This window comes from Saccostrea cucullata, unplaced genomic scaffold (genome assembly GCF_032062105.1).
Source record: "Saccostrea cucullata isolate Sc308-1 unplaced genomic scaffold, CSIRO_AGI_Scuc_v1 ctg3169, whole genome shotgun sequence".
Classification (NCBI taxonomy): Eukaryota; Metazoa; Mollusca; class Bivalvia; order Ostreida; family Ostreidae; genus Saccostrea; species Saccostrea cuccullata.
In genome coordinates, this window is record NW_026937989.1 from 19,810 (window position 1) to 44,653 (window position 24,844).

The 24,844-nt window shown below is 33.3% G+C and overlaps 2 protein-coding genes across 2 annotated transcripts in view; one reads left to right on the plus strand and one right to left on the minus strand.

Annotated features, from left to right (window-relative positions):
- Positions 1-24,844, minus strand: part of LOC134249237 (leucine-rich repeat transmembrane neuronal protein 2-like) — a 65,409-nt gene that overhangs the window by 10,750 nt on the left and 29,815 nt on the right. Inside the window, exon 4 of the mRNA XM_062731609.1 lies at positions 3,287-3,358. Within this exon, the coding sequence (XP_062587593.1) occupies positions 3,287-3,358 (72 nt within the window). The remainder of the gene's footprint in view (positions 1-3,286; positions 3,359-24,844) is intronic.
- Positions 13,926-18,666, plus strand: LOC134249238 (uncharacterized). The gene is made up of 3 exons (XM_062731610.1): positions 13,926-14,013; positions 15,550-15,894; positions 18,113-18,666. The coding sequence occupies exons 2-3, from the start codon at positions 15,570-15,572 to the stop codon at positions 18,664-18,666; spliced, it is 879 nt and encodes a 292-aa protein (XP_062587594.1). The 5' UTR covers positions 13,926-14,013; positions 15,550-15,569.

Genomic DNA, 24,844 nt, shown 5'->3' on the forward strand with positions numbered 1-24,844 from the left:
ACAAATCACAATGTCACGTAACCTGTGATAAAATCATATCAAATACTAGTATTTCATGAACTTTGACCTTGAAGTTTATCCGGCTTTTCCAAAATTTAAACATTGCTTAAAATTGACCAGAACTTTTTACACATGTGTATTAGCTGTGACAAGGCCTATCTAAAAAAAGGTATGGCTTAAATCATGGAGAGTGTGTTATGACCTTAAATCAAGGTCATTTAGGATAAGATATTTTGACTGGATGCATTGTTTGAAAAAAAACATGTGTGAATTTGTCAATACAGTAGCACACAAATGGGGTATGCTCATCACCATCTTGTGTCATGGTGTGACCCAAGGTCATTTTGACAAGGTCAAGGTCGCAAACATTCCTTTACTATCACTTTTTTAATAGTAAAACATAATAAGATGATATCTACCCTTAAAAGTTTGCTTTATCATTAGAACGTGGCATGACCTTGACTCAAGGTCATTTCTCTCTGTCTGTAGCTCCGACGGAAGACCTACTCGTTGCTTTGCAACGAGGTCGGCTCTAGTTATTCTTTTTTTTTTCTTCTACTTCCTAGACGCCAACTTTGAAGCCTCATATCTCACTCATTTCTCAATTGCTTTCCCTAAAATTTTCAGAGGTAAAAGAAGTTACTAAACTCTATCAGAATGCTGTCGAAAAGTTCAAAAAGTCACTTCCGGTTTTGCGTTATTTCCCTTTAAACGAAAATTTATAGGCTTTCGTTTCCAGACAAAGGCTCAGAGATGGCTAAAGCTGGAGCAGAAATTCTACTGAATTTTTATAATAAAAGGATTGAAGTTGTGCACATCGGTTTTTGTTTTTTCGATTTCTTTATTCAAAATGGCGCTATATAGGGGTCAAAAATTAGAACGCTTAAAAGAGCCAAAAATTACTCATATTTTGCTTTTTATCTTCTAAACTAAAAATATTTTGTTAAAATATATAGAACAAAATTTGTGCAGAAATAGAAGATCTTTCAAATGATATCTTGAAAAAAGGGCTGACCCTTAAATTTAGGGATCTAGAGGCGCCAAAAGTTTTTTCCATATATCTCAAAAAGTATTGAGAATTTGTTATACATCAAAGAAGCAAAGTTGTTGAAAATCTCTGGTAAAATCTACTGATGTCATCAAAATACGTCCTGTGACGTCACTTCCGGCCAAACCGGAAGAAGTCCGAAACTGCATATTTTTGCCGTTTTTGACATGTTTTAGGGAAATATTTGTCACTGGAAGCATAAAACTTAATTTTCCGTCCGTCGACGTCACTTCCGGTCAAACAGGAAGTAGCAAAATATATCTTACTTTTGCAATTTTTAACATACATTAGAGACGTCATTTCTCTCTTTTTTTTTTAATAAAATTTACTTTCGGTCTAACAGGGCGGAAGACCTACTCGTTGCTTTGCAACGAGCTTTGCTCTAGTTTAAATACCGATACTGAAAATTCTTCTTAATTTTTATTCTTCATTTGTTTTCTTTTTCTTATGAAATAATGCATCTTTCTACCATAGCATTTTTAAATATTCTTAGACTTTAATCGACACCTGATATTCTTGTTTCATCAACTTGTTTGTCCATAAATTTTCACTTGTTTTATAATTCCCCTTACGTAGACCATGCTCTTGCGTATCGAATCAGCTGAGATATATAAACTCTGTATGCAGGTGATGAAGGCTTATTGTTGCATTAGTAAGGGAAGTTGACAATTGGAAAGATAAATTAATCACATTTATCATTAAGTGAGCTTGAAATAAAAGACACCATCTGTTTCATATTTGGATATTTTACTAGAAAAAAAGTTAATAGTAATCTAAAATCCAAGCTTTCTGATAAATGAGATTGACTTTTACTTCTCAATCGTCAACTTCCCATGCATATGCACTTTACACCTTTATATCTCTTAGTTTATTTGATACACTAGAGCATGGTTTATGTATGAACAATTTCTACAACAAGGTAAGTTATTGAAAAACAAGTTGGTGAAACAAGAATATCAGCAGCTTAAAGTCTTCATTTTGTGAGTTTTATGGTCGATAGAATGACCTTCTCAGCAAATATCTTTTTTGTCAAATCCTGACTGCGTTTTTTTTATAAAAAAATGTTAGACCACTATTAACACATTGAATTGCAACGTATTTTCCCGTTATATCCCGATCATGACTAGGAGCACCGGTGGGTGTGACCGGTCGGCGGGGGATGCTCACTTCTCCATGGCACCTTATCGCACCTCTGATGTTTTAGAGGTCCGTGTTTGCTTTGCCACAAAATTGCATTGTTGAATTGACTTTTGAGCTTGATAACTGTTTGATAGACATATCAAAAATATATCAAATAATGAAATTATTTTATCGACACTAAGTTGTCTTGTATCATTTCATTTACAATAATAATAATAATACAATGTTGTCATAACTAAGTTAAGAAGTATCATTATATTTAATCACATAATGCTTCAAACGCTAATCGGTGTATTTGGTAGCATAAATTTACGTACAAAAATATGTTTTGAAAAACAATAATTATCAATTGAATCGTGAAAAGAAATCCGCCCTTTTTAACTACAATTGAAATATTTTAGCATGTTTTTGCTTATCATTTATTAAATTGATTTTATCCATAGCATTTTCTTATGAAGAAGAAATGAAAGATTCTTGTTGCTTCTTTATCACGTTGGCATATATACGGTAAGAATCACAAACTTGAATGTTAATTCGTTGGTCAGTACGATCTCCAGAAAAGGTACACAAGATTTACACAACGACAGAAAACTAAATATCAAATCAGAGAATCAAATCCCAGGCTTAATTTCAGCAATCTTGTTTAAAGTCAACATGAGATAAATTATACCGTCGCCCTATTCACCTTCTCCACAATATATTCTACCATTTGGTCAATTTGTTTCATACCAATTGCTAGGCTTCTGTTTAAATATTGAATGCCCACTTGATCAATGATTAGGGCTCATGGTGGCTGTGGGATGTAGTATGCTTACACTTCCTAGGTACCTTATCCCACCCTTTAAATTTTCAGGGACTCGTGTTTTACGCCCTGTTCTCAAATTTATAATATTATCTATAGAAATTTGAAATGAGAAAGTGATGTCAATAGTATGGATGCAAGAAAATAAGTGAACTTTAAAGGTTGCAGTAGAAAAAAAACAATCAGCTGAATTCAGCTAACATACATCCATATCCTTGTTTTCATTATATAATTGGGAAAACGTTTGGAGAATATCTGTTACAGTTCCTGTTAAAATAAGTACTACTTATACTTACAGATAACTTAAATTGTGTAAGCCGGCAAAAGCATTGTCCTGTACTGTGGTAATTCTGTTGTTGGAAAGAACTCTACAAAAAGAAGAACAGAAATTTCAGGGTATTTAGTCGTTTTACAATCAATTTTACCGTTTAGAATTCTTGATCTTCATCTTAATCTTTAAAAAAAACGATAAATGAAACCTTTTAGTATTGAGATCGGTCATAGTCGCAAACCACGGCCAAAGTGTACTATCTTCTCCCACTCTAGTCTACTCCCTCTCTTGCCGTGGTTGAATGAGAGAAGAATATTTCGTAGCTCATTAAATATTGACCAATGGGAGTAAATTGATTGATTGTATACTGTTTATAACGTCCCTCTTCAGAATATTTCACTGATATGGATACGGCACCATTGCCGGTGAAGGGCTGCAAATTTAGGCCTATGCTTGGCACTTACGGCCTTTTAGCAGGGAGGGATTTTTTTCGTGTCACACCTGCTGTGACACGGGGCCTCAGTTCATGCGGTCTCATCCGAAGGACCGCCCCATTTAGTCGTCTTTTACGACAAGCAATGGGGTACTGAGGAGCTATTCTAACCCTCATCCCCACGGGGGCCAATTGGAGTAAGCATAATCGGATGATTATCTTTGTCGGGACCTTTTAATATCCAATCGCAGTATACGAAATATTTCTTGTACACTGTTGATGTCAATTGTTGACTTCAATGGCGATGGGAACAAATATTGTCATTTACTGAATATGACGTCACAATAGAAACGCGTAAATATTCAAGATTTCGACACTTTTTGTGATCAAGCAGGCACGGGTAGGAGAGAGCTAGATGCGAACTCCAGACCGTGGCTTGAGAAGATGGAGATCTGTCAAAGCATGAAAAGGTCATTGCCATGAAAATTTAACCATATATACTGAAACATGTATCGCTAATCTGCAAATATTTTTTTCTTAATTATCAATAGACAACAAATTATTGAGGGGCATAAGCTTATAACCATTACTTTTTTGGTTTACAATTTTGATTTCCTTACAAATTTTAATTACTTTAGACGTACTTTTTTCCATGGGTTCATAATTCCGCGGAATCTCAAGTTCTGTTAAATCCACGCGTAGAAAATTACGCGGATTTCTTAGACTGTCACTATATGCCTTACATCTATATTAAGTACGCTTGGACAAATTTTTGCGTAAAATTTGTAACCGCGTACTTAGCGATAATTTATACCACGCGGAAAAAATACAGAATTTGAACCAACAGGATAATCCTGTGTTTGGTAACATGGCTTTGAACCTTGTTATTGTTTATCTTTGACCGGGTGTAATCGATTTGCTAAAACTGCACACATTACCAATACAAGAGACAATTAACACTGATGACAGTCAAACACATTCGTAGGATGAAAATTTTCAAAAAAAAGTTTCTGAACACAAATCATACATCATATATATATAATGTATTAGTCTGAAACGATCTGGAAACATAAACTGTAGACGTACGTGACTTTTTTTCCACGGAGTCATAAGGCGCGATCGCAATATCAGATTAATCAGGTAAAAAATTACGCGGATTCATGTAAAAAAAAAATATAGTCCCTTATATTGAAAAATATGAGAAAAATTACTATTGTTTTGCTCAATGCACCTATAACCTGTGCATATTTGTGTTTTCAAAGATGAACTTCCTGAGTACCATGATCAAATGACTCAGAATAATACGTATGCAGAAGGTTCCCGCTAGCTCGTATCTTGCTAGAAACGATGATTTAATCAAATATATGAAGAACATTTTTTTCTGAGCGTTACACTTCCTGGAAAAATGCAGGCCATAAGCATAATCAACACTGAAGCTTATTTGTGTTGTTGTGGGGTGGCGGATCAGTGTGCTCCAGTCCTGTTCAAACAGAAACCCTTGTTCAAGGATTGGGGAAATCGGGGTTCTTTCATAAGAAAAAACCGACACTTTTTAAAATGGATCGCCTGGTCTTGTGCTCTGAAACGTGACAGAGTTTTTTTTTTTTAGATATAACTGATTTTGGTGTACATTTAAATACGCTTGGACGTATCGTAATTTTCAAACCGAATATTAAATATTTTAAAATATATTTAGTAGCCAAGTTTTGGGTTCACATCCATTTAAACAGCTGTTAATCAGGTCTTGATTAATTCAATCAATTACAAGTCAAAACACAAAGAAATCTGAAAACTGCGGTAAAAACACGGGTCTTAGCGTCTATTTAATTGGAACTGCTTGAGAACAATAGTCGTGTGACAAGTGCCGTTAACTGAAATCGTGGAGGGCGGGGGGAGTTCGAATTTACTGCAAGTATTTTCATAGTCAACAAAAAATAATAATTTTAGTGAAAGAAGTGTCTTCTGTGAATTCTTAAAACACTTTTACATTTTTGAAGTAGTTTGCACCTACAGTGTATTTAGGATAAATATACATGGAAAATATATATGTATACATAATCGTTAATTATGTAGTACCTTTATACCTTCATAAATATAATGCATTTTCATTCTAGATGCACTTTATGTACGCTGTGACAAATTTTCGCGGAAATGTTGTGACCTTGTTCATAGCGTCAATTAATCCAACGCGGAAAAATGTACGTCTACGGTAAATATTTGAATTCTAACGACGATTTTGAAATATAAGTCTGTAAACTTTAAAACTCTGTCCAGACTTTATTTTTTATACATGAAGGGTATGCTATTAACAGGACAGTCCATCATTATAAGTTCTTTAAAGGTGCTTAGACACAGATTTGAACTTAATATTTTCTCAAAATTTCTGTATAATATCATGACTTGCAAAGGTATTTCACACTAAAATAAAATTAATTAAAAACTTATTTTCTCTGAAAATTATTGGAACTACGAATTTCTGGACGCGCTTCATTAGCACATTCTTGCACTTTCACAAATCATATCTTCATCCTTAATATTTCAGATAAGAAGCGATTTTGTTGTGTATTAATTGCATCTATAAGACAGAAAATTCAGAGTAAAAAATGCGAAAGCAAACCCCCTCACTAATATTGTCAGTCCCGTGCTCAGTGTTGTGTAGAGAGTTTAACGAATTAAACACACCCGTGAAACATAGACTATTTTTATAAACAGGGTACGTTCTCTGTTATTTTTAATGTTTACGATTCAACGGGTGTGTTCAATTGTTAAGGTAGAACCTATATCGGAAAAGCCTTTGTCACAAGATTTTCAAACATTTCCAAATGAAAAATTAGCATTTGCTTATCAATCAGTTAAAAGCACATATCATGTTTCCTTGTTATTAAATGAAGGGAAGCCTGTGAAACTTGGAATGGTTATTACCAACTGCGACTTCACATTTTCAATTATTTTTAGGGGTATAAAGAGAATATGAAAAATCTCAAAAATTCTTATCAAAACATCGCCGTTCGTAGACTTTATATACTAAACAGTACTAAAGAGTATTTCTCAAAAATAAATTCTTTTGTTTTCAATTGCAGTACAAGATAAGTCCACATTTTTCAAAGATATAGGCAAATGACTCTATTATTTTTAGTCAATTTTCCACCCTAAACTTGTAAACATTTTTCAGAAGGATTTGTCAGAATGTTTTCAATCTTTCATATGATAAAAACGACAAAATGATTATGAAAAGTGATTAAAGTATTTACCTTTCCCCTAAAACTAACGAGAAATAGGCTATTTACCGATATTACTTTTCTTGACCTTTTTGCACTTACACAGGATTTTATCATTAAGGTAAGTCACTCCTGAAATTTGTTATATCAAGGATTTTTTTAGAAGTATATTTTGGATAAGTACTAATAAAGTGTAACTCAAAATGGCAAAGAAAATAGGGGGTCAGTGTGCATCCTACTGATCTACGGTACATTTTAGTTGACCTTTTTGCACTTAAATTTCATCTCTTTGGTTAATTACTTTAACCCTTATTATATTTGATTAGATGTAAGCATGGCAATAAATATAATCTTATTTTACGTAAAATAGTTTGAATAATATTTATCAATAAACAAATCTTGCAAATTAATGCGCGTAAATTATTATGTGACCTTTTTGCACTAAAAAATAACATATTTTGGGTATTTAAAAACTTAATAGGCAATAAAAAATTTTCTTATATCAAACTTTTTACGAGTTGAGTGCTGATCAGTCACAAGTATCGAGTAGTTTAAAATAATGAAAGAAAAAGGTGGGGTCAGTGATGTTATTTTTGAAATATTTGTCAAAATATGTGATTTTCAGGCAAAAAATGGTGTAAATTTGACCTTGACTTCTTTAAAATATTTTCATTTCTAAAAATATAAATTAAGACCTATATTAAATATTTTTAGCAATATCAAAACGGAAAATATTCTCCGAGTAAAAGTATGTGAGGCTAAATTTCCATTACATTAAATTTTATAAATGTGCAGATTTGCAGAATTTTCTGCTAAATATCCTTCCACCAAAAGAAATAGTCCCTCATAAATCTTTCTTCTTTGTAGATTTCTGAGCAGTTTTTTCATTGCATGTTTAAAAATTTACATTGTTGAATTTAAATATGTTATAAAAATTGAATTTTAATAAGTAGTTTTGAAGTAAAAGCTTCTGCGTGAACTTTTCTAAAAAGCTGACGAGTGACTTACCTTAAATGACTGTTTGGGGTTGCTTTCAGATTTACAATGTGATTATTTATCAGTTATTGAATTTTTCTATTAAAAAGATCATATTTTGATAAATAATTTGTAATCAAACACCGACCATTAGAAATAATTAATACATATTAAAACAAAAAACTATGAAAAGGAATGCACATCATTTCATGATAGACATAAAAAATTATACCCAATCTTCAACACATCTTTGAATAAAGACAAGATACTATACTCTTAAGTTGGCAACTAAAGATTTTTTAAAGGATTTTTGCATTTCCTAAAAATAGTTGCATACCATTTACAAGTTATCGCAATGCAATTTCATTACATGAGAAAGTCTCGGATTTGTCCACTTTAGGTAAAAAAAGGTGCCTGCAGATTTCTCTAATTTGAGAGATATATTAGCTGCAATAATGTAGCCCTCTCCCTTTTTGGGGGGGGGGGGGGAGAGAGGGCTACAACTCCTTAGGATATCCGTAATGGTGCAATGCAGCAGCGATTCACTCCTGCAAGGAATTTGGCTCAAATTGTCATTAAAAACGGCTATTTGATTAAAATATCTTACCTGGACTTCCAAAATGTAGTTATCCCAGACATAAATCGATCCATAAATATACAGAACAATTCATATATCCGTATTTTTCATGTATATCAACATCACAACTTAAATTTATCCGCCATGTTTACTGACCTTGACGGATTTTATTTTGGGACAGCCAATGAGATCAAGGATCTATAGGGAGCGGATTTCTTTGGAATTACCTTATCTTGAGCCTAAATATCACTGTTTACGAAAAAAAATAACACATGGAATGGTTTTATTTATCGATGTTTAGTGTTACTATTCATCACAATTATTTATAAACTTCGACTTTTGCTATTTTGCGTTATTCTAAATTTCAAGCGCAAATCTCAGTACGTTACGCGTGAACTATCATGGCTGCTAAATAAGGCAAACAGATTTATTTTACATGGTTTTCGCGTTTAACGGGCTATGGTATCGACAGTGAATATAAATTTCGTCTTATTAGAAGTAAGTTGAATGTAAAAACAATTTATTCTGCATGCAGTCGCCCGTATCTAAAAAATATTTCTGCACCATTACGGAGATGCTGTAAAATTGTAGGCCTCTCCAGACAACATCAGATAAAAAAATCGGAGAGGGCTACATTATTGCAGCTAGAGATGTATAAGTCATTCAGCTTTATAAACAAAAATATATAAATTGATTATAAGTATTAAGAGTATTTTGGCATGATTTAAAATTAAATTCTATGAAATTCAAAATGCTTTATTTACTACCATTCCTACTGAAGCTGTAAAGTACGGGAAAAAGTAAATTAAATTGATTATGACGTCAAAATGGATCTAGCGCAGGCTAAATACATAATTTCATACCACGTAGGTTCTACGTTAACATTTCTACTTTGAATTTTTTGGATTATAGATTTAATATTTTTCATTAAAACACAACAAAATTGCCACTTTTCTTAAGTATTAATAATAAAATTAAAATTTGTGAAAGTGCAAGCATGTGTCAATCAAACGCGTCCAGAAATTTGAAGTTTCAATAACTTGGCACAAAATCATACCAATAAGAACAGGCACTGAGTTGTTTAAATGTTGAAAACTTATTCAAAAGCTAATATAATTAAAACATAAATACCTTTACATGTTGGCTTAACTTTACATTTACACTCTCTTATGATACAATTAGGAGGAGTAGGTAACATATTGAGATCTGAGAATGAAGTAACATTATTACTGACAAATTCTGTGTAAATAAGATAAACGAAGTGTTTTATAGTAAACATAAGTATAAACAAACTTGTCTTACAATAGTTATAAGGCATATTAGTCAAACTCGATCATCTGCGGGTGAAAGTGGGATATTACAGTATAAAGAGAGAAAGTTAAGGATGAAAAAGCTTATGTTATCTAGTTTGTTATATAGTTTAGTAAGTTTTTGTTTTTCGAGCTTGTTTTTGTTTTGAGATTTTCAACATAGTGGGAAATGAAGTTCGTGCATTGGTTTGCAGTATTATTTATTCAGTTTAATTCAAATAAAAATTAAAAAGAATATATAGCTGTCAGGTTTTTACTGCATGTTTGACAATTTGGATAAGAACGTCCATTAATATTTAGTGAGGAAAACCAGTGATTTTTTTAAAATAGATTTTGACACTTTGCCGCCTTTTTGAAATATAATTGAAATATAAATATTTTTTTTTAAATAGATAGTTTGCATATTCAAAGGCTATTGTACGGACATTTTTGGTTTCATCTCTCATCAGGATGAGTACAAATATTTGCAATGGATAATTAAATTTCATGATGCTATAGACATGAAAATGATCTACAAACATTACCGCTGTAGAAAATGTACAGACTCCTTTCATCAAACGAAACATTATTTTAAAGTATTATGTCTATTTTAAAAGTAAACAATCAGATTGGACAGTTTGGTCAACGTTTTGGATAAAATATAAAAAGTATTAATGATTTTCTATGGAAATAAAACTCAAGAAAAAAATAAATCAATGAAAATCAGATAGACCAGGGTAGCTGCATATTAAACGTAAATATAAAGTTTATCAAATTTCTTACTGCAATCTCAGCGATACTAGTTTTTTTTGGCTTTATGCCTTTTTTAAAATTATTTCATTCATAAAATTGTTTCATCCATAAAAAAGTAGCCCGCGTGGCGCAGTGGTTAGAACGTCTGCACTAGGGTCGCCAATTAAGGAGTTGATTCGAATCCCACCGTGGGACTTGGAGACCGGTCCTTCGGATGAGACCGTCTAGACCGAGGTCCCGTGTTGCAGTGAGTGCTGGCTCGAAAAAGATCCCTCACTGCTCAATGACCGTACGTTCCGAGTATTAGACAAAATTTGCAGCACGGGTAAGTGCTGGCGTCTCCACCATATGAGTGAAAAATTCTCGAAAGGTACGTTAACAAACACGCAATAAATCATTCCATAAAAAACTTTCAAATTCATTAAAAAGTTATTCCAAAAAAGGAACTAGCTCATTTTTCCTTATCCAAATAATTCAATGTTACAAAACCCTTCTTTGAGCAAGAAATGTCGCCACTTTATAGATGTTCTATAGATGTCATAGATGACTTTCGTCAATATAGGAAGTGATTAATTCATTAAGTTGAGTATACAGAAGGGGTGAAGATAACGAACAGAGTTCGATCAAAAAGAAAAAAAATTCACACAATACAAATCTGTAAGTATTACTCAACGATGGAAATAAGTGTAGAAATTGCGTCGATCGGACTCGAGTCTCGAAATTTACGGGTTTTATCATATATGCTATGATGGAAGCCGAGATAAGTCCGAGTATCCCAAGTGTATATATAACAACACAACCGATGTAATTATAATATGTTCATGCTGCATTTGTCTGGCTAAGACGAATGTTGTCGGTAATTGTAATTGTTGTATTGTCTTTACTGACTTGTTTAACAGCGGTATTCTTACTGTACGTATAGAGGAGCGGTGTTTTTCTAATACCTGGCTGCCCCCTGTATCAGATCAAGGGTACAGCCGTCTAGTGACATGACATAGGTCTCATCCCTGAGACACGTACCCCGGAAAGATACCCAAGACAAAGCCCTGTCCTAAAGAGATAACTTTTGATTTGTTTTTATTATAAAGGGATAGATAACCCGAGACGCATATGAATGTTTTGTCATACTAATTATGTGTTGTGTCATTAAATATACTGTGGAATAAGGAGAGACGCATATATTTATTTGAACATCTTACTGATATGTTCAATTATTACTTTATTTACTTACAGTATTTGTAAACTTGACAAACCGTCAAAGGCATTATCTTCCAAAGTGGTGATTTGATTCCCGTCCAGATACCTGGAAAGTGTTCAGTTCAATTATCGTCAAAAGTATTTTACTTTTTATCAAAGTAATTCTTAAGTCAATAAACTGAAAATTCAACCACGATCATATCAGTTATTATGAAGACTGAAATTAAAACTATCCATTATAATTAAGCTTTACATTTCTGTTGGGTTGATAAATTTTGACTTTTTTATTTTAATTTTTTATTTATTTATTCAGTTTTGTATTATTTATTCATTTTGTGCCAAATCATGTTTTTTATAAACCTATTTCTGAAGGAAAATCGTCACAAACAGAAGCCACCATATCAACTCACTACATATATATTATTATTATGATAGCAGTAATTTGATTGGAAGAGACGGATCACATCTCTGTGGAAATAAGTTACAATCAAACACGTTTTTATTTGTAAAAGAAAATTATGAGTGCATGCATTTACAATGTAAAACACTGCCTAAAATATATTGTTTGGATTCATTTACCGAGCATTTTGCTTTATTTTGAAACCTGCAATTATTTGTTGTAATGATCAAAACATCACATTATACATTTAAGAAATAAACAACAATGTTAAATTAAAAAGTTCTCTAGGAAATGAGCTCGGCTGGTCACGTGATCAAATCCTGTGAAGCCCTTAGAGCTTCTCAGTAGATTTGATCACGTACCAACCAAGTTAATGTCCCAAAGAACTCTTCACATTGTTGTTAATTAATTATATTTACTTAATATATATATTATTTATATATTTACATTTGAAACGAATATTCCGAGTAAAACTGCATTCATTACTCGAACGGGCCGCCAAATTGCTATGTTGTGACGTGCAATGACCTAGAAGTTGTTTGGTCTTGAAAGTTCGCCTCGCTCCAACATTTGAATATTTACATTGATGTTCAGCGGTCGAGTTCTGGAAATTTCTGTTTTATAATGAAAGAACAATGATTGCTACTGAGAATAATCTTACCATTTTTTGAGTTTCAATATATTCGAAGTCAAAAGTGGTGGTTTCGCCTGTTTTAGTTTACATAACTTCAAAGACATTTCGTGCTAAATAGGTTATTGCAATTGTTGCCGAACGCTGAAGTATAAAAGGTGTCTTATTTCTTGGAAAATAGATATATATTTTTTATTTTATAACAATTCAGTTAAAACTTCTGACTTATAGAATGAATTAAAGCGGTGGTAACATCCATTCATATATTTCCGTGTCAAGGCGATTTCGTGTAAAGTAATAAAAAAATAATTACAAAGGTCAGTAGATCTATTGCATTTATACGCTCTTATTTTGATTTTTTAATACAGTAACATATTATGTGTCATTTCCATTTTGATGATTCATTGTGCAGACTTCTACATGTATAATTTAAGTTACCAGTAATACAAATAAACATATTAAAATTTATTGTTATCAGTTCAATTTTCAGAAATTGATAATTAGGTAATATGCTTTTATATTTTTTTATTAAATAGACAAATGTCAGAGAGAGAGAGAGAGAGAGAGAGAGAGAGAGAGAGAGAGAGAGAGAGATTCCCTTTTAGCCCCACTTTATAGGCTTCACTTAATGTTTTTATCTATATCAAACAAAAATTCTGAATTTTTTCTAAATATATCAGACAGTGAATTTAACCTTTTTTGAAATCAACAAATCATATGTATTTATTTGAAAGTCATACTCGTTTTTAATTTCCCGCTTCAAGTTCACACAAAGTCCACGTGCTTGTCCTGTCAATCAAAATCGTTCGACACTGTGCAGTTTTGAAGATTTCGTCACGTGGAAAACAAAGTGCAAGCATTTTGAAACAAGATATATGATTCTAACATCTCAATAGTAAATAAATAAAATACATTCGGCATTATCACTTGAATTAGGAACACTCTGTATGCCAATATTAAATACAACCTCCAACACGTGTACATTTTGAACTACATTATTTTTTACTTATTAAGATGCATCCTTTGAGAATGAAATTTTTGTTCTAAAACAGACCTTAACTTTTTTTTAAAACTGTCATTTAAAATATCCTGGAAATACAGTTCTGGCTACGTTTCCGATTTATGGGGAAAAGTGGGAAGGGTATTAATCGTATAAAGTTTGTAAGACAGTAGACATTTTTTGTGAGGAGGCTGAGAAAAAGTTTTTAAAAAGATTTAACCAGTGTTTACGGCGGAATCCCGAAATAAGATCTTTAGGATCCATCCGTTGTTTTGAAAGGTAAAGAACATTGTATCTATTTCCAGTTGTACGAGTTCGCCACACGATTTCAAGCTAGGTACCTAGTACAAAAAGTTCGTGTTTACTAACGATGTGCATGTAGTTGTGCATAGTGTAATAAGTACGCCAAAACATTATGCGTGAGAAAGTATTGATCATCGGTCACAGTTTTATTGGAAGATTAAAGTGTACTTTGGGGCGATCTGAGGACATAAAGCGAAATTTTGGTCTTGATCTGGAGCAATGTGTTGTGAAGCTGTGCGGTCTCAGCGGGGGCACGCTAGACAGATTTCAAAGGGACGCTAACGTGTATTCGGTGATACAGTCGTTTCGCCCACGTGTTATCATTGCACAAATTGGTGGAAATGATATTTGTAGAGTGAGGATGAAACCAGAAGTGTTTGCGTGTGATTTGATAGAGTGGTTAGAAGCTTTGTTGAAGCAGTTTACTTTCCTTGACAGTGTTTTTATTTGTGAAGTCTTCATTCGCACCCGTCCCAGACACATAGATGTACAGACTTATGAAAGAAGGCGTACCGTTATCAATCAGATGCTAAAGGACATGTGTGAAGTACATAGTTCTATTATGTATTGGAAACATCTTAGACTCATGCACAGCCCATTGCAGATTATTAGTGATGATGGGGTACATTTATCCAGAATTGGGAATAAAAAGTTTTACAGAAGTTTACGGCTGGCAATTATGCATGCTGTTCGTCACCTGGCAAAAGATTAACATGGATGTATATTTCCAATTTCAGTTATGATTCTCCTCCTCTTTATAAGCTTATATAATGGAATACGCGTTTATATAATTGGAAGCGATTATTCAAAAAAAAAAAAAAAAAATTAAATAAATAAATAGAAGCAATGAATTTGCATTATGCTAATCATGTATTTTGGTCAGCATCATCAACCTTAAAGCATGTATTGTGGCTTCAAACCAATTTTGACATTTTCAGCCAGGAATCCTTGTCATAACATTATTCAAACATCATAAGCCTCGTAATTTGGTCTATCGCCATATCAACCCTATAAGCCATGTACTTTGGTTTATAATCGTATCAACCCGATTAACCATGTAGTTGGTTTAGTTTATTATCAGCACTTTAAGCCATATATTTGGTCTATTATATTATCAACTTTTTAAGCCATGTATTTTGGTTATTATACGATCAACTTTGTCAGCCATGTATTTTGGTTTATCAAATTATCAACTTTTAAGCCATGTATTTTGGCTTATTATATTATCAACTTTTAAGCCATGTATTTTGGTTTATTATATTGTTAACTGTTTAAGCCATGTATTTTGGTTCATTATATTATTAACTTTTAAGCCATGTATTTTGGTTTATTATCATATCAGTTAATCTGATAAGCTAGGTAATGACCATGAATTTTGGTTTAAGATTGTGGCAATTGGTATAATGGTAGCATATGAACATTGATTTTAAGCCATGTATTTTGGCATAATATGAATCAAGGGTCATTTCATGGCCTAAGGCAAACCAGTAAATTTAGACATATATTTTACAGTATTATATGGAAGCTGCAAAATGAGGAGGGCCCAAAGATCAAAGAACAAGGAGGAAAGGCCTGCAAAGAGGAGAAAAACGGGGACAGAAGAAAGCCAAATGGTACTGGACATAACGCAAAACGTGACTGCAACAGTCCTTTTGGAGCTTCAAAAAGCAGGTATTTTGCCTAAGACTCCTACCACTGACTCTACTTCTCTGAGTGACAGTGCCAAATCTAGTTCCACAGAAACATTGTCAGGAAAAACAACAACATCAAATGCCACAAAGGAAACCGTATCTAAGGAGACTCCGGTAGAGCAACCCCAAGAGGATGTTGTAGAGCTACCTGCCTCATCAATCTCAGGTTCACAAAACAATTCTGTAATTTCAGATAGTTTTGATAATGACATGTATAAACCACTAGGCAGGCCCTTATACACCAAGGTATCTACGAAAATCAAAGAAAAAATTTGTGCCAATGAAGTCATTGAAATGTCAGATGTGTTAGATCCCCCTTCTGATATAGAGTTTTTAGATTTTCACTTAGCAGTAAAAAACAAAGGTAGAGTGGGTCTGAGTTCAGGGAAGAAGAAGAAGTTTCTGACAATCGAAGCGTGGACTGATGCTTTTAGTATTTACGCTTCGGTTCTCAGACACTTCAACAATACTGAGGTTGATTTGCACGAGGATTTAGCCATCTATATGGATTTAATCAGATCATTACAGAAAGATGGGGGGGACTGGTATCACTATGACATTAATTTTCGAAAGGCAAAACAAGGGGACAGGTCCTTGTCATGGAGACACATAGATCAAGTTCTTTACAGTAGGGCCCTTATGAAAAAACTGGGAGGTTCCCAAGGTAGTGTAGGTTCTTTTCGGAAGCAGCCCTTTCGTCAGTACTGCTTCAGGTTCAATGAAGGAAAATCATGCCACTCTGAATGCAAATTCCCTCAAATCTGCGCAACTTGCTACAAAGACCACCCAAAATCCCAATGTTGGAAAAATAATGACAGAGCAAATTACAACAAAAGACAAACATACACAAAAACTAGCTCTTCCCAATCTGTTGATAAAAAAGATTAATCATCTTCCCACCCCCATCAGAATAAACAGATTAGAACATTATTTAGAAGGGTATGACAATACTAAAGCACAGTACTTGATAAATGGTTTCAAATACGGTTTCAGTCTAGAATTTACAGGGGAAAGGGGACATCAATTCAGTCCTAACCTCAAATCAGCATTAGAACACCCTGACATTGTTTCTGATAAAATTTCCAAGGAATTAAGTGCTGGTCGGATCAAGGGTCCCTTTAGTCAACCACCTTTTAATAATATGAAAATTTCCCCCTTAGGTATAGTTCCTAAAAATTGCCAAATCAGTATCGGTTGATACACCATTTATCTTATCCTAATAGAAAAGAAGGCTCAGTAAACGCGGGAATAACGGATGAGGCAGCAGCTGTTCATTATTCTGGAATTAGTGAGGCTATTTCACATATCAAGGCAATTGGGAGGGTGCATTTTGTTGTAAAACAGACATAAGATCAGCTTTTCGCATTTTACCTGTTTCCCCGAATGATTATGAGTTATTAGGTTTTCATTGGGAAGACAATTATTATTATGACAGATGTTTACCAATGGGTTGCCGCACTAGCTGCAAAATTTTCGAAGAGTTTAGTACTGCCCTTGAGTGGATTGCAGTCCACAGATTAGGTGTTCAGGCGGTTGTTCACATACTAGATGATTTTCTTTTTATTGAAAAATCCAAGCCGTTAGCACTGAAAAAATTTAAAGAATTTCTTGAAATATGTGAAGATATAGGCATTCCGTTAGCTGCAGATAAAACAGTTCTTCCTACTCAGGTCATTGAATTTGTTGGCATAACAATTGACATTAGACTTAAAGAGACCCGTTTGCCAAGTGACAAAATTGAAAAATGTATAGGCTTGTTGTCTAAGTTTCAAAACATAGATAAGTGTAGGGTAAAAGAAATGCAGTCACTTATTGGAGTCTTGAACTTTGCTTGCTCAGTCATACTACCAGGGAGGGCCTTTTTAAGACGTATGATAAATTTGCTTTTAGGAGTTTCAGAAGAGCAAAAATTCTTAACAGTTCATAGAGAGTGTAAGGAAGACATGGCTATGTGGCTTGCATTTCTTAGTAGTTATAATGGCAAAACTATGTTTTTAGAAGAACAATATTTATCAAGTAACTCCATGAAGTTGTTTACTGATGCGGCAAAATCCAAAGGTTTTTCAGGTATTTACAATTCTAGATGGTTTTTTGGTTCTTTCCCAGAGCAATGGAGAAATTTAAATATCATGACACTAGAATTCTATCCAATTGTGCTAGCAGTGTGTATTTGGGGAGATTTGTGGGCAAATCACTCGATCTTATTTTTTACGGACAATGAGGCATTAGTTTCTGTCATTAATAAACAGTCAAGAAAGGATAATAGGGTCATGCAGATGGTTAGATATCTTGTACTCACATGTTTGAAACATAATATCAACTTCCGCGCTAAGCATATACCGGGTAAGAATAATGTTCTAGCAGATAGTCTTTCTCGGTTGAAGGTACAAGAGTTTCTACATTTGGCACCAGATGCACGAAGGGAGCCGTCAGCAATTCCAGAGGAATTGATGCCAAACAACTTTTGGACAACATTGCAAAATTGGCCTCAGCTGCATTAGCCCCTTCTACAAAACTTACTTATAAAAGAGCATGGACAAGATTTGATACATTCTCTGTGTCTTTTAAGATACCCAACAGTGTTCCATTCAGTGTAACTACAGTGGCTCTTTTTGTGTCATATTTGTTTCAAGAAGCCTTCTCTCCCAGAACAATATCAACATATTTGTCTGCAATAGCTTATGTTCATAAGATGTTGAACTTTGAAGATCCAACTCGTGCATTTGTCATTCAAAACTTAGTGGCAGGGGCTTATCAACTAGGCAATACATTCGATATTCGTTTACCCATTACCACAAATATACTGAATCGTCTTCTTGACGTCATCCCAGATGTTATTAGCGATAAGTATACACAAACGTTGTTCAAAGCGCTATTTCTGTTTGCATTTTCATCATTTGCTAGAATAGGAGAGCTGATATGTATGTGCGGCCCCTGAGAAAGCTAGTGATGTAGTACAATTAGCAGATGTAACACTTTCCTCTGTTAAAGGTAAAATCACTGCTATAAATGTGTGTTTCAAAAAATTCAAACATAACTCTAATGGGGTACCAAAGGTCATCTCCTTTGCTCATGGTGATTGTAAAATTTCTGCTATATCAGCAACCACTGATTATTTGAAAGTTAGAACAAATTGCCAAGGTCCAATGTTTGTTTCCAATACAGGATCACCCATTCTGCGTACCACTTTTGACAGAACTTTGCGGAGTTGCTTACGCCTTTGTAATTTGGATAGTTCACGTTATAAAGGTCATAGTTTTCGTATCGGGGCTGCTACTGTAGCAGCAGATAAAGGCCTATCTGATGCCCAAATCAGGTCAATGGGTAGATGGCATTCAAATGCTTTCTTAAAGTATATCCGCTCTAATATGTAAGATACCACAAATTGTACCATGACAAGGGCTTTTCCCCTGCTTAGCCATATAACCCCGTTTACTTAAATGCCAAGTTACCTGCTTGGGCTGGTAGCTCTCATTTATTTCATCTGTTAGAAGATTATTCTGTTTCCTGTTGGGTATGGAACCAGTTCTTAATTTTTGTTGCCTGACATTTGTGACCTGGAAGTTGCTTGCTTGGGCCAGCAGCTTTTCTTAAATTTTGTTGCCTGACATTTGTGATCTGAAAGTTGCTTGCTGGGGCTAGCAGCTTTTCTTGTTTGGAACATGAAAGACTGTAAAACATCACAATTCCCCCATTTTAAGTTAAGTGTATATATATGTAATGACTTGTTACTTGCTTGGGGCTAGTGACTTAATGTATATAATACCTCAGTGCACAGTTTAAGTTTTATTCCTTAGAGTTTAACTATTTTGGGATTTTCAATCAATTTGTACTTCCTTCTAGTCATTAATAAAATTTGAATGAAGTTTTAGAACAGGTTTTTTGGTTTGCTTGTGATACTCTTCGAGTTGGAGCTTAACCGGTTGAGACCTTGTTTCATATTCATGCGTGGCTTCTGGTGGGGTAGTTTCAGAGATTTGGCAAATCTCCTCAACTTTTGGAGCCTTTGGACCTCACCTTCTGCCACTTACAATGATTTTTCTAGTCATGTATGTTTGCATAGAAGTATTTTGGAATATTGTAATTTTGATGTATTATACCACTTATTGTGTTTGCAATGGTTATAGTTACAAAACTTCTAATATACAGGTTTGTAAGTCTAGACTTGTACATTTTGCTAATGCCTGTAAATTGTAATTGGTCTCAACCGGTGTTTGCTTGCTACATTTTGGTTTTTGTATATACTAGCTTGAAATATATCAAGTCTTAATAAACAACAATTTCAACATATACATGTGTGTTAAGTTATAGTATTCTAGGTTACTGTTCATTTAATTTTTGCTGGAAAGAGGAAGCATAAATAAAGTTACGGTAAAGAAAGATTTATTTTCGCTATAACTATAAACTTTTTTACATTATAGTACAGAATATTCTATAGTACATTACATTTTAAATAAATATATCCTTTAATCATACTATCAATTTAATTCGCTCCAAAGATAATTTTACAGGATATCCGCAGTACTATGTATAACTCTCAGAATTAGTTCTATCATATTTTCTGTAGTTGAAAAAAAACGTGTTAGAATTAAATATTTTTTAAATTTTGCTGCATAATTAATTGACTTGGATAATTACTCTCCATTAATGTTTTGTCATCTTTAACAAAACAGCAAAACGTTGCAGGATTTGTATATTGCCCTTAGTTAAATTCAATATTTCAGCACCTAAAAAGGAACATAATGTAATGGAAACAATATTAATTTACAGAGAAAATTAATAAATAACCTAACAGCTAAGTTAGAATAATTAATATATATCGTAAATATTTGTTTCCATGAAAAATGATTCTCCAGACACGATATGTTAGTAATTAATTTTAAAAACCTGTAAATAGTTACCTACCAAAAGATAAGTCCTTTCACTTCATGCCCTGTTCACACGGAGAGTTTAATTCGAATTAAACGTAAAGTTGCTGCGAATTAGCTTTGCTTAGCGTTCACACGGAAAATTTAATGCAAATAAGTTAAATTCGAATTACTTTACTGCACATTAAATTACTTCGCATTTCCTCCGTGTGAACGCTAAGCGAAGTTAATTCGAATTAAATTTTGAGGCATGCGTAATGGCAAATTTAGGTCAAATGCCACATGTCGGTGGTCAGCTTGAAGTATTTGTGCTATTTTTGAGTGAAAAACTAAGGAAAATTGTGTTAATCACTAAAATGTGTGTACAGACACTGATACAATATGTCAAATGTATCTGCACCTGCAGAAGGTGACGTGATTTGCAAATAACGTCATAATAGACTTACTGACGCCTGGCCGTAGAAGTAGAATTTTTATTCGCATTAGTGTACTTCACATTGGCTGTCGTGTGAATGCAATTTAATTCGCATTAGTTTGATTCGCATTAGTTTACTTAGAATTAATTTACTGCGAATTAAACTCGACGTGTGAACAGGGCATTAGATTCCAAATGACAATGAAAACTGAACAATAGGTGAACGCTGAACACAAGGTGAACGCAAAGTGAACGGAACGAAGAGCGAACGCTGAACGCTTTGTAAACGGTAAACGCAAGCACACAGTGAGAGGTGAACGCAAAACTGTGAACGGAGAGTGAATGGTGAACGAACAGTGAAGGCACGCTGAACAAACGGTGAACGAACGAAAATGGGAAAGTGTTACGTTTCGGGGACTGTAATATGTTGAAATGGTATCTGGTGTATCAAAAATAGTACTGTATAAATATTACATCGTATAAGACATGGGTATATATACTGAATTGTGGGAATTGTTCTAATTCCCAGTGTTTTAAAATTATGCCTCCAGGAGAAGAAATGTCTTTTCAAGCCTCTTGATATTATACCACCCGCTTGAAAAGCAGGGAGGTATGTAGTGATGGGGTGTCCTCCCTTCTGTCCGTTTATTCGTCCGTCTGTCTCTACGTCCTCCCGCTGTTACGCTTTAGGACACCCAACCCTTATAATAAAAAGCTTTATATGATTGAAAACATTGATAATATTTGAGCTTGCGATCACAACTAAAATGTAGTTGAAGTAAGCTTTTTCGTTTTGAAAAAAAATCTCTCGTTACTATCAAAAGCAAAAATTATATTTCATGAATCAAATTCATAAATACCCAAAATTTTAAAGTATACAATTACTTAATATTGCATCGGGAGACCGAATTGCAAAACTAGCAACATGTGCTTTGAAATTCACACATTTTTTATGAGGTACAGATGAGTCAAAAAATGGACACCAAAAGAAAATCCCATTAATTATGCATCTTGCGCCAACAAGATTTTTTTAATTCCAGTTGCTTCAGGTCATCAAATCTCAGAAATACCTTGTGTATTCTACGTGTAATACACACAATCATTGTATACAGAATACGCATGCCTGCATATATGCCCAAAAATTTAGGGTTTTCTTTTTTTTATCCAATACTTGTGCCTGAGGTGCAATAATAAAATATTGTACAAAATAATATTGATGCTACATTCAATTTTATTAATACTGGTCCCATTTTAAAGCAGGTAACAATAAGGTCTTTGTTAGACTCATTATTACAAATGCATTTTAGAGAATTTTGAATTTAATGCTACAACTGGCAATGTAATTTATACTCATACGTAGTGCCCTTTCTAAGGAGGATTTTTTCAAAATCATATGTTTTTTTTAAGTATCTTTATGATTTTATGTCATACATATTTTTGTTGTTGAAAAAAAAAATCAATGTTTGCATCATTACTTTAACAAAATACTTCTAACAGACACGAATCGGTCTACGTTAGAAAATAAAAACAAACATACAATATTCATAAGGTTTTAGCAGACTTTACTCTTTTTGGAAAAGATTCTTTTCACTCGTTTTATGAGCATTTTTATCAATCCCTCACATTTAAGCAATAGATGTAAACACAGCAATCAACTAAAGCAAGCACGTTTATCTCTCAGTTTTAAAGGAATGAAATATATGAAGGTTACGAACAATATTCAAGATCAAAAGTCCATTCAAACAATACACTTCAGGAGTAGAGAAAACATGGACCTCTAAAACATCAGAGGTGGGATTAGGTGCTGAGTGAGCATCCCCTACCGACCGGTGACACCCGCCATATTATCCTTTTCATGATCGGGAAAAAATCATTCATTTGTTATTGATGTTTTTGAAACAATCCAAGACCTAACCACTCCTGCTTCAAATATGACATACCAAGAAGAAAATCATCTTGCTCCGTATTTTTCATAAGTCAAGTATGACCAGACCAAAAGCAAGCAAAGGAAATTCAGCACTTTTTGATTGGTCATGTTTAAAAGAGGACATAGGATGCAATGATGTATTGCAAGTATATAACACTGGAAAATATTTAACACATTGAACTTCCAAAGATGCTTTTCATCATAGAGTAACGCATCATACAAATAGCTCACCATTTTGTGGTTCTAATAGTATTCAGTAAAATGCACATGTCAAACAGGTAGAACTCCACTAACAGTTATTACTATTGATATTCATCACTAACTTTGGTGTTTTTTTTTTGCAACTACAAAATACTTACAGTTTTTGTAAATTTTGCAAACCGTTAAAGGCGTTGTTTTTAATCGTAGTTATTTTGTTGAAATCCAGTTGTCTAAAATAGATTTTTAAAACTATTTTATCGAGTGTTTTTGTTAGAAGCATTCAGTCTTTTGCCTTCAAAATCAAAAGAAATAAACATAATCTCCGAACATGTTTACAAGTATTAGTCTAAGTGATAGTTTACATGTGATTTATGTTATTTTAATTTCTTTAATGTTCATATCTTGTTTGATATGGCTATCGCTAACATACTTTTTTTCCAATAATTATAAATAACAAAATTTTCTACAAGCATTTTGTTTTTTTAAATGAAAATCAAACATAGGTGCAAAGTCGGAATAATGATTAACCTATTTGACTTTTTAAATATCTCTCCGTATTTTCAAGCTAGTACCGAAGTACTTTTCTACTGGGCTGTAGATTCTCGAGGTCTAATATACATTATAATATATTTTTTAAAAAGAGAAAAAATGCACCACATGTAAATAACGATCCATATTATTTACTGTACATGAATAACAAAATTCATCCTTCAGAAAAGGAGCCCAAAACTATTTTTATTTTAATACATACGTACGAGAACGAGTATTTTATTCAATATCCCAGACGCTATGTTTTCTATTCCTCTAATGCTTTTATAGTTGGTTAGCAATGAAAGTTATCTTAAGTTTTATCCTTAAATGGAAAAATATGATAATCTTTTATCCTGAATTGAAAATCAATCTGTTACTTTCAAATAAATAACCGTACTTATTACAAAGAAATAGTTTTATATTCAACCAAGCCAACCCAACAAATACTGTAAAATCACAAATTTTCATTGTTTTAGAGGTATCGAGAGATCCACGAATTTTTGACCACCACGACATGTAAAATTTAATATGCATTACTAACCAACACTTCTCCAACAACGAAATGATATCCCTTTAAAATTAATATTTTTCTCTCAAACCCCGAAAATTTGCTTACATGGAAATATGTGATTTTACAATATGTTTTTTTTTTTCAATCGAAATATTATTAGAATTATACATGTACGAGAACCTCAATTATCAATTGTTGGTTTCCTTGTTAGTTCGTATATTTGATAGAAATTCACATAACAAGTTAAATGAGATATATTGCGAATAAAATGTACGTCGATTTCAGTATCAACCCACGAACTGTGATCAATATCAAAAAAAACTATAAACAATATAACTCTGTGAAAGGGACATAACAAAGGGACCCTGAAAATTCCAGAGGAGGAATTGGGTGCCTCATCATAATATTCATGGAGTAATCACCTGCCGTGAGCAAAATGTATTGGTCAGATATACAGAACGTTCCTTATCAAATTCAGAATAGAAAGATATGCCTAGCAATTGGTAAGAATCCAGCCGGCCAAAATATGAAAGAATGATCGGTTATATTTACTATCAAATTCATTATAACGCTCAGAGAGTTTACGAAATGCTGACTTTGTACAAGGTTGACAAAAATTCCTGTAAAATCAACCTGTCAGTAGCCTGCCTCGGTTTAAAATTT